Source organism: Phalacrocorax carbo, chromosome Z (genome assembly GCF_963921805.1).
Source record: "Phalacrocorax carbo chromosome Z, bPhaCar2.1, whole genome shotgun sequence".
Lineage (NCBI taxonomy): Eukaryota > Metazoa > Chordata > Aves > Suliformes > Phalacrocoracidae > Phalacrocorax > Phalacrocorax carbo.
Genome location: NC_087548.1, coordinates 5,416,838 through 5,433,337, shown reverse-complemented (window position 1 = coordinate 5,433,337; position 16,500 = coordinate 5,416,838). Strand labels below are relative to the sequence as shown.

Sequence of the window (16,500 nt, the reverse complement as noted above, 5' to 3'; positions counted from 1 at the left end):
CTGTGTCTCAGTACCAACCACTTCTGAAGCAGCTCGAACCCCTTCATATGCTGCCAATATCTCTTTTTCAGTTGGAGTATAGCGGGCTTCGGACCCTCTGTGTCCCCGACTCCAAAACCCTAGGGGTCGGCCTCGGGTCTCCCCTGGTGCTTCCTGCCAGAGGCTCCAGGTAGGGCCATTCTCCCCAGCTGCGGTGTAGAGCACATTTTTTACATTTTGTCCTGCCTGGACTGGCCCAAGAGCTACTGCATGAACTATTTCTCGTTTAATCTGTTCAAAGGCTTGTCGTTGCTCAGGGCCCCATTTGAAATCATTCTTCTTCCAGGTCACTTGATAGAGAGAGATTACGATCATACTCTAATTTGGAATATGCCTTCTCCAAAAACCCACAACGCCCAAGAAAGCTTGTGTTTCCTTTTTGCTAGTTGGTGGAGACATGGCTGCTATTTTGTTGATCACATCCATGGGGATCTGACGACGTCCATCTTGCCATTTGATTCCTAAGAACTGGATCTCTTGTGCGGGTCCCTTGACCTTACTTTGTTTTATGGCAAAACCAGCTTTCAGAAGGATTTGGACTATTTTCTCTCCTTTCTCAAAAACTTCTTCCACTGTGTTGCCCCACACAATGATGTCATCGATGTACTGAAGGTGTTCTGGAGCTTCTCCCTGTTCCAGTACAGTCTGAATCAGTCCATGGCAAATGGTAGGACTGTTTCCACCCCTGGGCCAGTCGATTCCAGGTGTACCGGACGCCCCTCCATGTGAAAGCAAACTGTGGCCTCCACTCTGCTGCCAGAGGGATTGAGAAGAATGCATTACCAATATCAACTGTGGCACACCACTTGGCTGCCTTGGACTCCAGTTCATATTGAAGTTCTAGCACGTCTGGCACAGCAGCACTCAACGGTGGAGTGACTTCATTCAGGCCACAGTAGTCTACTGTTAGCCTCCACTCTCCATTAGACTTCCGCACTGGCCATATGGGACTGTTAAAGGGTGAGTGGGTCTTACTGATGACTCCTTGGCTCCTCAGCTGGTGAATGAGCTCATGGATGGGGATCAGAGTCTCTGTTGGTACGATACTGCCGCCGGTGCACTGTTGTGGTGGCGACTGGCACCTGTTGTTCTTCAACCTTCAGCAACCCCACAACAGAAGGGTCCTTCAAGAGGCCAGGGAAGGTAGACAGCTGTTTAGTTTCCTCCAACTCCAAGGCAGCTACACCAAAAGCCCACACGTACCCTTTTGTGTCCTTGAAATACCCTCTCCTGAGATAGTCTATGCCAAGGATGCACGGAGCCTCGGGGCCAGTCACAATGGGATGCTTTTGCCACTCATTCCCGGTTAGGCTCACTTTGGCCTCCAGTACAGTTAGCTCTTGGGATCCCCCTGTCACTCCAGCAATGCTGATGGGTTCTGCCCTGTTATAGTTTGATGGCATTAAGGTGCACTGTGCGCCGGTGTCCACTAAAGCTTTATACTCCTGTGGGTCGGACGTGCCAGGCCATCGGATCCACACAGTCCCGTAAGCCCGGTTATCCCTTTCCTCCACCCGGCTGGAGGCAGGGCCCCTCTAGTCCTGATCATGGCAGTCACAACTCACTGCCTGTAAATGTGAATCAGGAGTCCCTCTATTAAGCTCAGAAATAAAATCAGCGCTTCTACTCCTCTGTCTGGGGACATGCTCACTGGAAATTGGAGCAGCGGCTTTCCTGGAGGAACCTTTCTGAGTGACTGTTCTTCCTTGCAGCTCACGTACCCGTGCCTCTAGGGTCGAGGTAGGCTTGCCATCCCACCTCATCATGTCCTCTCCATGGTCACGCAGGTAGAACAATAGGGTGGCCCATGGTGTGTATCCCCTCCTTTGAGCCAAAGGACACTTATTCCTAACAGCTGAGACACCACTCTGTCGAGGTGGGGAGCAGGACAGATGATCTTTGAGTTGCTGGACCTCTTGGGACAGTTTCTCCACAGCAGAGACGAGCGAGGAAAAGACATTTGTTTCGTAATCCCGGAGTCTATCAATCACCTCTGCCACCGTTGGTGTCTCGTCCCCTCTCCAGGATGTCACTGCCAATGAGTTTGCACATGAAGATGGTGTGCTCCGTACAAACTTCCGCCACATGGGTCGTGTGCACTCAGCTTCATCTGGATCTTTGGATGACCGTTGATCGTCCAGGTCACCACAGATCACCTCAAACACAGCTAATTCCCTTAGATACTGGATGCCTTTCTCCATAGTTGTCCATTTTCCTGGGCGATATGTAACATCTTCTTGAAAGGGATACCTTTCCTTCACTCCAGACAGGAGTCGCCTCCAGAGGCTGAGGGCTTGTGTCCCTTTTCCAGTTGCTTTGTCAACGCCCCCTTCCCCAGAAAGGGATCCCAGTTGTTTGGCTTCTTTTCCCTCTAGTTCCAGGCTACTGGCCCCATTATCCCAGCATCGGAGCAGCCATGTGACAATGTGCTCACCTGAACGATGGCTATAATCTTTTCCATATCTCACAACTCGCTCAAGGACAGGGATTGGGTGGTCTCTATTTCATTTATGACTTCTTCCTCCTCTCCTTGTGACGGCCCTGCTTTTTCATCATCCCGTTCTAAACGAGTTGACGTCCGCTTCCAATATTTTTTCTTGTGTATGGGGGCAACTGATAATGGCACGGGTTTATTTTCTGAACCAGTTCCAGTACTTGTTGTGGGGGTTTGAGTGGCTGCAGTGCCTGTTGTCAGGGCTGGAGTGACTACAGTGCCAGTCACTTTGCATTTCAATCCAGAGACATTATCTTCCCCTTTGGGGCACTGAATACTGTAGAGCAGGGCTCAGTATGCATGGGCCAGGCCCCAGCATGTCGGCAAGGTAGTGGACCCCCACAGTGAGGAGAATTAATGCCTTCTCAGCCAAAACCAGCACAGCAGCACGCACCAAAGAGCCTAGTCTTCAGAGGAAAGAGGAATTTACGTGCAGCTCTAATAACAGTGACACCCCTAAGGAAGCATTCTTCTTTCAGGTTAAAAAAAGGATAATTTCCAAAGTTGAGGAAAACAGCTGTTTGGGAAATGCCTAGCATATCACTGCCACCTCTAGTTATCATTGACCAGAAAACAGAAGTTAACTCTACAGCAGAAATATAATGCAGAGCACACGCTGCATTATATGGGACAGAGTGACTTACGTGGCTGGCAACCGATTCGGCTAACTATGAGTCAAAAGTTGTCCCATAATACAGCATAACACAGGAAGCTAGTCAAGATACTCAGCCTCTGCACACAGTAAACATAAGGAGGAGCTAGGCAGGACATCGTGGCACTGACAGATTATCTTTGTAAAGGTAATGGCAGCATGAGCCACAGAGCTGTCCAACACGACAGCAGCTCTTCAATATTAAACTCTTCTCAAACAGGGTGGCACAACATAAACAGACGTGACAACAGGCACTGTAAATGACGTTTTTTAGTAATGTTTGCTGCTTTAGGTACTGGAGGATGACCAATCATCTGCACACACCTCACTAAGGTAAAGTCACAGCCTAAAAGGTTCTATTATCAGTTAAGAAACTAAAGTGTCAGGGGGACAACCTGCAGAATTGTTGCAGTGAGATAAACACAAGCTAACAAACCAGTGAACTTTTTCTCCTTATGTTGTTGCAACTTATTAATTACTGGCCCTAAAATTCTTTTCCTGTTGGCCTCGACAGATGTGTTCCTCACTTGTACCAGGCAGAGAATTCAGCTCCAAATATTTCAGCCAAAAGTGGAGCTTCAGACTAGATATTAAGAAATATTTGTTTACCAAGGGGGAGGTCAAACCCTGGAGCAAGCTTCCTAGAGGTGGTCAATGCCCCAAGCCTGTCAGTGTTTAAGCGGCATTTGGACAATGCCCTTGTACATCATGCTTTAACTTTTGGTCAGCCCTGAAGTAGTCAGGCAGCTATGTGATCATTGCAGGTACCTTCCAACTGAATTATTCTCTCTATTATTTAATAATAAAAAAACAAAGATCTTTAATCATATAACATTTACAGAAGAGAACACTTTTCTGAAGCATGGCTTGGCACTTTTGGGGACAAGTGGTGAAGAGGACATGGGTAGGAAAGGGAAGGGAGTTTCCACTTTTCCCCAACCACAGTAAGCTGTTTGAGTCCGGACTTAGTCTGTCATAAGCAACAGCTATTTCATTAATTAAGCCACCTGCAGAGCTATTAAACACTCACCTAGACTTGTAGGTTTTATGAGCACATCGAGCACATCATAGAAAGGTAGGCTTTTCAGTTGAACATCGGGATGAACGGGTGGAATCGGAGGGGACGGCTGCTGCATTTCAAAGTGGGGCTTAGTGTCTTGGAGGAGCACAGAACTGACAGGTGAGGAAGGAGACTGAGGTGTGACCGAAGTAGAAGGGAGTGGGTGAATGCCAGCAACAGCCAAATCAGGCTCGACAGATGAGCTGTTGTCCAAATTGAAAACTGCAGGTTTTATAGCTGGTAAGTCTGAAAGTCCTTCAATCGTCCTTGGGTACCGACGCCTATAGAGTTCTCGGATTTTTATCTGAACTGCTGGGCTGCAGCCGCTCTTCAGTAAGTGCAGTGCCCTCATCAGGAGGTCATGTTTCCGCCCGCTTTTATTACGTCCAGCAAACCCCAACAACACTTGTAGTTCAGAAACACGAAAACTTGATACCATATTCTAGAAAGACAAAAGAGATAAGCACAGGTGAATGAACAGTACCCTGTTTAGGCCTTTTTGAGGGGCATGGTGAAGCATCTGAACTTCCATCAGTCCAGTTTCATGCTTGCCATATTAAGAACTACCCATACCCTTACTCGACACAAGGCTACAGTTAAATCCAGGAAACAAAGTGTCCAGGATCAAGGTTCAGTTTGGTTGTGTTACTGATTTCAAAGACTTCTAATTGTTTCCATGCTTAAGCAACAGCAACAACAACATCTTAATGCAACCCATGCAGTGCTATCTTAAATTCACAGTCAGAAGTGTGAGCTCTAACATAAAATATCTGTCTCACTTCATGAAACAAAATCAGATGAATCAGTATTATCACCTGTCTTCCAACACATTTTAATAAAATAAAATAAGCAACTGTAAGTTCTGCAGCATTTATTATGAAACATTATTTTGGGCAGCATGTTAAAAACATGCATGGACAGACAGACACATCAGGTTTCACTCTTGATAGGACAGCACAGCAACGGGACACTTTTTAAAAAGCTACATCATATCATACTAACAAACTGTTTAACCAACATAATTGATTCTTCTAGAACATCACAGAAAACTTCCTGTCCTTTTCATATCACATTCTGGTACAAAGATCTCTTCAAAGGAAACAATACTATTTACTTGGTTATCAGAGTTAGTTCGATCCTGTCTTCCACAACTATGAAGTTCATAAGCAGAAAGATTCTCAAAAAAAACCAAACCAAACAAGAAGTAGCAATCTTCTCCAACCATTACTACAAACAGGTAACTTAGCATAGGCACATCGTGTCCATTTTTGTGAGCAAGCTCTCTTTTGAGAGAGGTATAAAATCATCCAGAATTCTTTTAACCAACTTCCTTCCCATTTCTGTGGGACTCTTCCACTGTAACAAGGAGATTATGTTTTAAAGATGAAAGAACATCTGACTTCAATCTGTACTGCTGTACCATACCAATTCCAGGCCCAAGGACTGGCAGACGAAGGCCCTAACAGGAAGTATGAAGTAGTAGACATCTGGGATCATAAAAGAAATTTTTAAAACCAGTTCAAAAGTACATTGTTGACTTTTAAATTAGTAGTCCAATATCCAACATTTAAAGCTTTGGGCATTGATTTCAGAGGGGATACAACTCAAAATGAAATGTTTTGGTTTCACCTTCCCTAATCCTTACTATAGTCACAGCATTTACATCCACATATCCTAACACAGATCTGACCTTAGCTGATGTTTTAACATTATGCTACAACCATGCAGTCAGCCACAAAATAAGAAGTCTGAACTCCCCCTGTGCCCCCAGCTGCTTGCTCCCTCTTCTCTCCTTTATGTTGAGAAAATCATTTCTACAGTAAGACAGACGAGGGAATTGAGCCAGATGACAACTGAACTTGTGCTGTTACAAGACAGCAGGAGCAAGCAACCAGGACCTGCCTTTTCAAGGACCACATTATTCGTGCATATCAAAACAACCATCTAAAATACTGTGGTAGTACTCTCAGGTGACACACCCCTTCCTCACTGTTGAGGAGAAGAGGTTATCCTATTTCAGACACTGAATTTCAACACTTCCAGACAGCCAGTTTGGGTATAGCGATGCTTCTATCAAGTAGCTATCAGGAAGCAGCCTTCAAACTGGTATTCCCCCAACACCCTACCTATAAACGCACCACGGATAATTGCCAGTGAAAGCAGTGTCACACGAGGCATTGAGTGGCTTGCCCTAACCTCTGAAGAAGAAACCACAGTAGATGCCACCTTAATTCCATCCCAGCAACTTCCCTCAACAGCAAAAGGACTCAAGAAAAGTGGAGATTGAGACAGAACTCCATCTACTTTGCCAGCTGCTGGAGAAGATTAGTTTCCACCTGACATTCTCCTGCTACTTTTCCTTAGTCTCACAGTCAAACAGGGTGACAAAAATAAAGTGTTTTCAGTACTCATTAAAAAATGGCTTGAAGTACTATAACAGTTCTATAGTCACACTAGATAAAAGAAATTACGTCAGAAGATTATACCGATATTCAAGAATTTATCAAGAACTTCATGTTATATGCTTCCATGGATAGTTGCACAAGCTTGACAGCAATGTCAGCTCCTTTACTTCAGATGCAGGCAGTAAGCATTATTCTGGATTCCATCATCAGAATGCAAATGAATAAAATAATCCTTTACATGAAGATTAAGGAAACGGCGTGTTTTGCAAAATACTGTCTATTACCCTGCCTGCTGCCTTCTGTGCATTCCTGCAAGTTAATCAAGGTGAAATGTGCAGTCAGTCATGCCTTGAAACAGCTAATGTTTTAGTGGAAATTCCACAAACTAGCATTTTTTTACAAGATGGATTTTATTTTATTAGAAGACAGAGGCTGGCTTCAGTACCATAGTCAGCAAGATTTTAAATTGACACCTCCATTAAAAATGCTTGGAAGTATAAAAAACAACAGTTTTGTCCATCAATGCAAAAATCTTGCATATGCTTTTGAAAGAAGTCTTGCAAAAACTGAGTTCTACTGGAGGTAATTAAACAATGGCATTTTAATATTTTCTCCCTAAAGCTGATTCCACATTCCCTTTAATGCAACAACCAACATATGCATGAAAATACAGCTAGTCTGATCTACATGTTTTAGCTTATTACTCCATTTACAGATATATCAAAGTGGACGTTTGTTATAATCAGCAAGGTTTTATGGAGGCATGACGTATGATTACAAGCATTTATACTCACAGTGCAAGACACGATATTAATTCCAACAAACCCTACCAAGTTATTTTCTTTTGGGGTTCAAGCAATACTGCAGAAAGCTGCAGCCTAGCTATTAACATGCTTTTCACATCACTGAATTAAGATTAGACATTCAAGTTGTGTCATGTAAATGCCATCAATTTCCTCTTGAGAAGTTCTTTACAGCTGCACAGCCCAATAAAAAAGCTTTTTTAACTCAGAAGACCAAAGCCATTTTATTTTTAATGTTTCTCCATGAACACAAAGAGTAGTTTGACAGAACTTGAAGGAAGGAAATCAGACTGGGTAACTGAAGTACTTTTATATTCCAGAAACATTTTTTCTGCTGAAATTTGTACTTGAAAGTCATAAGAAGCTTCACAGGTTTTTTTGTTTCTTATTGTTAAACTATAGCAACTATGATTCATAAGCAGAAATATTGTTCTAAAGCATTAAGCCATAGGTGTATCTGGAATGGCATTCATTTCACGGGGATGATGATGTTAAGGAGACCAGGATATGCTGACACACCACTCAAATTAAGGGCAGGCCTATTTCAGAGCAAAGTAAGGCATCAAACATATCTCACACAAGAGGTACGTGATTATCTACACACACCCCCCGACAAAGCCACCTGCAATTTTAACAATCATTGTACTATACATACATGAATTAAAGGTAACCAAGAATGCCTATTAATTCCTGACATGTCTACAATAAGCACTGACAACTGTAGCTTCTAGGGCAACCGCAAGTGCTCAAGTAGTGAACCCTGCACTTGAACCTGCAGAAGCAATTCAAGTTGACTCCCAAGTTCTAGTCAGTCTCCACCACAGAGCTCTGCTTCAGCCCCACTGGCTTCCAGATGTTTTCTGGCATGTCTGAAGGCTATATCGGGAAGGGACACAGCAAGGACCAACCCCACAAACCCTCGCTCCTGACTTTAAGCCCTTTTCTAGACACTTATAGCAGAGAAGCACGTGTGACATCTTTTGCAATAAATCGCATACATGCTGATTTACAGTAGGCTAGAAATGTGTAATACTGGTAAGAAAGAGCAACTTGTGCCTTGGGATGGCTGAGGACCTGTATGCTGACCCTAAAGACAAAAATAAACATATTCTAGAAACTAATGGAACGACAGATAAAGAACTGCAAATCCTGGGGAAGAACGAAGATGTCACCAGTTAAATCTGTGTAAGTTGTACAGCAAAGAAAGAGCAGCTCTGAGGAACACAGCAGCTGGCGCACACAGCATGACCATCAGGTCCTCAGTATTACGGGGATTTTTCGTTGGACTAACTCTAGCCTGGCTCCTAAAGTAGGCATTAGTCAAAGTTGCATGCACTTAATATAACTGAAAATCCAAAATCAAATACTTGTGTTCATTTCCCACAAGACACTCAAAACAAAGCTTGACCCATTTCACTGCTACCTCATTTTTTAAGTACCCTAAACTACATTAGCTCCTTCCTCACTCAATCACTGTATCTCAGCATGGTCATTAACTGTTAATTATTCAACCTAGAACAAACTTCTAAGGTACCACAATAAGCCTCACTGGTCTGAAAAACAGAGTATACATCCAGGAAGAACAGGGAAATAATGTACAGATACAAGACAACAGTATATTATCAGATGTTATCTTATTTAACATACTCAATGTTAACTGCAACCAGAAGATCACTACATCACCAAACTTCTCAATATCTATTATGTCCATCATTTTAAGTTTACCCCAGATCAACATGCAAAATTTACTTCCTATATCAAACAGGACCGCGTCCAGGCGGGGTGTGAATGTCTCCAGGGAAGGGACCCCACAGCCTCTCTGGGCAGCCTGTGCCCCTGCTCTGGCACCCGCACAGGGAAGGGGTTTCTCCTCACGTTCAGGTGGAACTTCCCGTGTTCCAGCTTGTGCCTGTTGCCCCTTGGCCTGGCGTTGGGCACCACTGAAAAGAGTCCGGCCCCATCGTCCTGACACCCACCCTTCAGATATTTACAGGCATTGATGAGATCCCCCCCTCAGCCTCCTCTTCTCCAGGCTGAAGTAGTCCAGGTCTCTCAGCCTTTCCTCACAAGGGAGATGCTCCAGGCCCCTGAGCATCTTGGTAGCTCTCGGATGGACTTTTTCCAGTAGCTCACTGTCTTTCTTGAACTCGTAGGCCCAGAACTGGCCTCACTAGGGCGAAGTAGAGGGGGAGGAGAACCTCCTTCACCCTGCTGGCCACACTCCTTTCCATGCACCCCAGGACACCGTTGGCCTTCTTCGCCCCCAAGGGCACAGTGCTGGCTCAGGGTCACCTCGCTGCCCCCCAGCACCCCCAGGGCCTTCTCAGCAGAGCCACTTTCCAGTGGGTCACCCCCAGCCTGTGCTGGGTGGGGGGTTGTTCCTCCCCAGGAGCAGGACCTTGCACTTGCTCTTGTTGAATTCCATGAGTTTCCCTTCGGCCCAGATCTCCATCCTGTCCAGGTCTCGCTGGATGGCAGCACAGCCTTCTGGTGCATCAGCCACTCCTCCCAGCTTGGTATCATCAGCGAACTTGCTGAGGTTACACTCTGTCCCATCATCCAGTTCATTGATGAATATATTGAACAGGACTGGGCCCAGCACAGACCCCTGGGTAACACCACTAGTGACAGGCCTCCAACCAGAGTCTGCCCTGTTGATTGTGATCCTGTGAGTTCTGCCCACCTCACTGTCCACTCATCTAACCCACACTTCCTAAGCTTGCCTATGAGGGTGTCATGGGAGACAGTGACATCTGAATCACACAACTTCAGTACTGGCTGTGCAAGAGCAAAAATTGAAAGTGGGACTTGCTTTCAGCATTTATAAACCCCGATTTTCCAGGAAATTTTGTGTAATCTCCCCTTCCACATAGGACATATGAGCCCACTTCCATCTCTTCTCTCTAAAATGAGGTTTTTCTCCCTCTGCAACAGCCATGAAACTCACCTGTAGTGTCACACAAATTATAGGCAAATGAATATGCCTGCGCCAAAACTAAAGATCCCCGCCTCAGATGGAACACATTACTTCAAAACACAGTTAAAAACAGCTTCAGCCTCATAGTTTGTAATCTTCTAAACTAGGGATCTGCAATGTTTCAAGGACAGCGTGCACTCCTATTTCCAAATAAGCTATCACTTATTTCCAAATTAGAGTCAGGATGCCAGCAGAAATGTATGGGACCCAAGAGATGTCTTCTTTCTCTCCCTGAGAATAGGTTATTTATTATTACTTATCTGCAGTATTTTGCTGTATGCGAACCACAGCTTCAAGCCAAATCTCTGAGTTCGGAATTTGTTGGGAGCTGGAATTGTTTTTCCTCACAGATGGCTCTCAGAAGGAGCCACAGTTCCCCACTCCCAGGCCAATTCTGTTCAAAAACATGTTTACATGCCATCTCTGGCCTCCACACCAGATTGCTGACTTCTGTTCCACGTCCATCTATGTCAAAGGGATTACACAGGCATTCATTGGACTGCTCATGAATGAGGATTATGGATAAAAGTATGAGCCACATTTAAAAAAAACATACCTATGAAGAGCAGGTCTGGAAAGTGTCTCTGAAAAATACAAGAAAGATACAGTTGTGCTCACCACATCTTCTCAGCAACTCCCTGATATTCCAGAAACTGGTGACCTACAGATTTCAATAAACACCACTAATTCATTAAGGGTTAGTCCGAAGGTCTGGAAGGATAAGCCTTTTCCTGAACATTTTGACCAATATCTTTAAGAGCAGTGACTGTGGTTACGGCTACTTCTGAATCCTTTAACAAAACTAAAGGTTTCCAAAAGGCACGATGTAACAGCAGGTTCCTCTGAGTCTCTTTGTTGTCTTTCACTATAGCCTCCGAGTTATAACCCTTCGGTCATAGCTCCCCAGAATTTTTACTCAGAAGATTGAGAGGATGGCAGGGACAGTACTAACAAATATTAAAATGATCCTTCACCCTGAGAAGAGAAAAATCTCACCCTGCATGTTTCCCTCAAAAACAGGATTTAAGAGAAAACCCTGACCTCCTGCCTTTAATCAGTTCCTAATGATTTACTAAAATAAATCCAACTCTCCAAATTACCCTAGTGGCCTTTTATAAGGCAGGTAAGGATCACATTCTACAGGAAATTGCAATCAACAAGAGAGCAGCAAATAATACCGCCATAAAAATGCCCCATATGTTAATCCATAAAGCAGCAATTTAAGATCACTTCTAAAGGTCAATTAATGAAATCTACTGAGGGGAGGGGGCGCAGGCAGGACGCGTGTCTCTCTTCTTTGGCCAAAAGCAGGGAGAATTGGTTGTCTAAGAAAAAAACCCCAAACTTAAACCTTCAAACCAAGTTTCTGGTATTCAAGTAGATATATTCAAATGCACACTCTTAAAAAAAGTCAGTAAAGGCCTTGAAGACACAAGGCAGTCTACTTTATTACCTTCCAAGAAAATATCTAGAGCTTTCCCAAAACGGACCACAAATTATTATCAGCCAGATGTTGATCATTCAGAGAAGCTCCAGACTAACAGATTCATTTCACAGGCACTCCAGTTTACAAATTCGATGAAAAGGGACATCAAAAGACATTTCTTCAAACTAATATTTTTTTTTTTAACTACTGATATGTATTCTTCTGAGTGACAAAAGGGCACTGCTGTATTTGGCCTGAAACCTAGTTCCCTTTTCCTCCATACTTCCTGTGTTACTTCTGGCAAGCAACTCAGGTGCATATATATCATTTCAAAGGTATTTAGGTACCCAATTCCTAGGCAGAGTCTATTAATACTTATGCATATCTAGATAAACAATTACAGGGCTTTGGAAAACAGATCACAGCTCCAGCTCAAGCCTGGAGAAGAGGAGCTACACTAGAAAGAGTTAGCTCTGCTACAAAGTTAACACTGGGGGTTTATCCACCTATATAGCTACACTCCTTGAGAGACCTTGGAAAGAGCACTGAAAATGAGTGAGGTCACTAAACAAGCAAACATGTAAACACAAACAAGTTAAAAAAACCAACATGTAACTGAGGAAAAAAGTAAAGCAACCCTTCTCAAACCTAAGGCTGACATAAAGCACTGTTGTCCTCAAATAAACAAACTCAGTTCTTTCCATGAGATTTTTACACCCTGAGCTCCTCAGCTCCGCTACAGTCGCCACTTCAACCCAAGTGGTGTCAGTGCTGGAAGAAGCCTTAGTATAGGAAATTCTCAGCAACTACAGCATATTTCCCACTGTTGGTCAGACTACAGTCAGTTCAGCCATCAGACCTTTCTCTACACTAAAGCCTAACTCACAGTGATTCCTATTTAACTGGCTTTTATTCCTGCTGTAGGAAAGTCTAGGTCGTGGGCGGGGAGGGGTGGGGGTTCAGCATGCATGTAGTATTCCCTCGGTGGCACTTCTGCAGGTGTGGATGCTGCAGAAGGACAACATTCTCCTTCTGAACAAAGATACTCACAGATTGTTCAAGAAACATAAGGAAAACCAGGAACTATGTAGTCAGCTCTTTGTGTACACACGTTAAAATATGAAAGGCCACCCCCTCCACTGAAAAATCTGTTACAGAAAGTCCACAAGTGCAATATAAAAGACATTCAATTGAAGACAAAACAGGTCTGAAAAGAAATACTGGATCTCATGCTTCACAGGCACGGTTTTGCCGGTGAGAAAGCACTTAACGAATCTAAAAAAAGAAAGAATCAGTAATGATTAATATTTGCAAAAATCCTGTAACTATTCGGCATCCCCCCCTCAGTGGGCAGTACGGGCACCACGGCGCCCCGCCCTCCCCAGGGCGCCATGCGAGCCTCCAGTACCGGCCCGGGGCCCGGTTGGCCCTCACGCAACACCCAGAACGGCTTTTAAAATGTCGGGGTGGGGTGGAAGGACACCCCACCGCCATCGCAACCCACACGGCGGAGGTGGAAAGGGGCCTCCCCCCGCGCCGGGGCAGTGACAGGGTTGTTCTCGGGTAGCGCCGCCGGCTCCCGACGCCCCCCGCCAGCCTTTCGGGGCTGCCGCGCTTCCTCCCCAGGGAAGGTGCAGGCAACCGCGGGGCCCCGGTGGTTTCCGGGCCGCCGTTACGATCCGCCGCCTCAGTGGGAGGCGCCGACTGCTCACCGTACCCCTGCCCCCCGGTCCCCCGGCAAGCACCGAGGGGCGCGGCGGGGGCTCCCCAGGAGGGAAGTCCGAGGGTCGGGGGGTGAGGGGCCTCGTGTCCCCACTCCGCGGGAAGGGCCGGGCGAGATCTTATCCCACGTCTCCCCCTCCTTACCCGCAGCTCCTCGAAATCCGCCATTTTCTACCCGCTGCTGCTGCCGCCGCCGTCGCCGGTCGCAGCCGCCACCACCATCCTGCACACTCCGAGCGCTCCCGGCACGTGACGCGGGAGGGCGGCGCGACGCGGGAAGAGGGAGGGGCGGCCTCTCCACGCCTCTCCGCCCGCCGGCAATCCTGAGGGAAAAACAGGATTTTTTGAGCTCATACACCCCCGCACCCCGCCAAAGGTACTGTCCCGCAGCGCCCCCGCCGATCCCGGCCCCTCCAGCCCGCGGGGCAGCAGGGGAGAGGCGGCCCCCTCAGGGCGGGCGGGGAAGCCCAGGGCTGAGGGGGACGGTGTGATGAGAAGGGGCCATTCCCGCCGGGAACCCCGTTTTCCCGCTCCCTATAATTAACACCGCCGAGGATGTGCTCGCTCAGCGGTTAAACAGAATTATTCACAAAATAAAGGCAGAACAGCAAAAGAGTGAGTCTTCAACCCTGTTAAATTGAAAGGTCAGACTTGAGCTGTGACTCGATAGTTTTCTCCATTTTATCCGTCTCATTAAAAACTTTCTCATAGTTTGTTTGATAATGATGATGTGACACATTTTATTAATATAAAAACTAAGCAAAAGTGTCACTGGCAGTAAGCTTCAGAACTGGATAATGGGTTTCCTGCTGAAAGGGAAATGTTGAGACATTTACAGAAAAACAAACGTTGAGGTGCAGCTGAGAATATTATTTGCAAAAGCAGCCAGAGATCATTATCTAGTCACAATAATTACCTAGTCACAATATTCAGTTTCATTGGCAACTAGGCCATTAAACCAAACAACTGATTTATTGCGAGAAAAAAAGGCAAAGATTGAGCCAACAAACAGGCAAGCGGCCAAACCGACTCAAACAAGAAGCTGAAGAGAGACATTCAGAAAAAAAAAAAGTCTGAAACAGAATATATTTTATTGAGTAGACCTCCTGGGTCTACTCGAATCCAAAAGGGAAGCACACCAGAAATGGAGAAGTGGAGGATTATCCGCCGAGAACTACAAGGGCACTGCCAGAGAGTGCACAGACTCAGTCAGAAAAGCAAAAAGCCCAATTTGAATTGAAACTGGCAGTAGACATAAAAAAATAACAAGAAAGGGTTCTTCAGACATGTCAACTACAAGCAGTAAAAGAAGGAAAACATAGGCCCACTGTTAAACAGAAAAGGAGAATCAATCACGAATGATGCAGAAAAGGCAGAGGTCCTCAACACCGTCTACACCTCTGTCTTTACCAGCACTGTAGGGTCCCAGGCTTTGGGAACAAAATTGCCGATTGAACCAAACACCGACCCACCATGGGTGAAGGAAGAGTTAGTATATGAACTACTACAGGAGCTTGACCCCCACAAATCAATGCACCCTGATGGCCATCCACCCGAGGGTGTTGAGAGAGCTGGCTGACATCATCGCAAGGCCACTTTCCATAATCTTTGACAAGTCATGGAGAACAGGGGGATGTCCCAGAGGACTGGAGGAAGGCAAATGTTACCCCTATCTACAAGAAGGGCTCGAGGGAGGATCCAGGTAACTATAGGCCCATCAACTTTCCCAGCGACTGAAGTAAGGCTATGGAACGAATCCCCCTGGGGGCCATCACAAGTCAATTGAAGCACGTGATTGGGAAAAGCCAACATGGCTTCACTGAAGGCAGATTGTGCTTGACAAACCTGGTGGCCTTCTATGACAAAGTGACTTGCCTGGTTGACATGGGATGGGCAGTGGACATTGTTTTCCTGGACTTCTCCAAGGCCTTTGATACGGTCCCCCATAGTCTCCTCCTGGAGAAATTGATGCGTTATGGCCTAGACAAGTGGTCTGTGCAGTGGGTGGGGAACTGGCTGACAGGCCGCACCCAAAGGGTGATGGTAAATAGCTCCTTCTCCAAGTGGCAACCTGTCACTAGTGCAGTCCCCCAGGGATCAAGATTGGGCCCAGTGTTATTCAACATCTTTATAAGTGATCTGGACAACGGCATCAAGTGTAGCCTGATGAAGTTTGCAGATGACACCAAGTTGGATGGGGAAGTAGACACTCCAGAAGGGAGAGCTGCTCTGCAGGGAGACCTGGAGAGGCTGGAGGAGTGGGCCAGCAAGAACCTGATGAAGTTCAACAAGGACAAGTGTAAGATCATGCACCTGGGAAAACATAATCCAGGAGTGCAGCACAGACTGGGATCCCCCTGGCTGGAGAGCAGCTCTGTGGAAAGGGACCTGGGGGTCCTGGTGGACAGAAAGCTCAACATGAGCGAACAGCGGCTGCTGCGGCCAAGAAGGCCAACAGGATGCTGGGTTGCATCAAAAAGGGCATCGCCAGCAGAGAGAAAGAAGTCATTATCCCGCTCTACTCCGCGCTGGTCAGGCCACACCTGGAGTGCTGTGTGCAGTTCTGGTCCCTGATGTACAAAAAGGATGTGGCCAGGCTGGAAGGGGTCCAGAGAAGGGCCACCAGGATGATCAAAGGACTGGGAAGCTGCCATACGAGGATAGGCTGGGAGAGCTGGGTTTGTTCAGCCTTGAGAAAAAGAGGCTCAGAGGGGATCTCATCGCCGTGTACCAGTACTTAAGGGGTAGCTACAAAGAAGATGGAGGCTCCCTTTTTACATGGAGTCCCATGGAGAGGACATGGGGGAATGAACACAAGTTGCTCTTGGGGAGATTCTGATTGGACACCAGAGGGAAATTTTTCACAGTGAGGACAGTCACCATTGGAATAATCTCCCCAGGGAAGTGGTTGACTCAGCCATG

The 16,500-nt window shown here is 46.0% G+C and overlaps 1 protein-coding gene across 6 annotated transcripts in view; it reads right to left on the bottom strand.

Moving 5' to 3' along the window:
• PIAS2 (protein inhibitor of activated STAT 2) overlaps window positions 1–13,862 on the bottom strand; it is a 37,745-nt gene extending 23,883 nt beyond the window's left edge. For all 6 annotated transcript variants that reach the window (XR_010370740.1, XR_010370739.1, XR_010370738.1 and 3 more), the window contains exons 1-2: window positions 13,723–13,862; window positions 4,216–4,687 (exon numbers count right to left, since the gene is read on the bottom strand). Coding sequence is in view for 3 of the 6 variants with exons in the window: in XM_064439374.1 (XP_064295444.1) it covers window positions 4,216–4,687; window positions 13,723–13,746 (496 nt within the window). In the remaining 3 variants the exon portion in view is untranslated. The remainder of the gene's footprint in view (window positions 1–4,215; window positions 4,688–13,722) is intronic.
• Window positions 13,863–16,500: the final 2,638 nt, after the last annotated feature.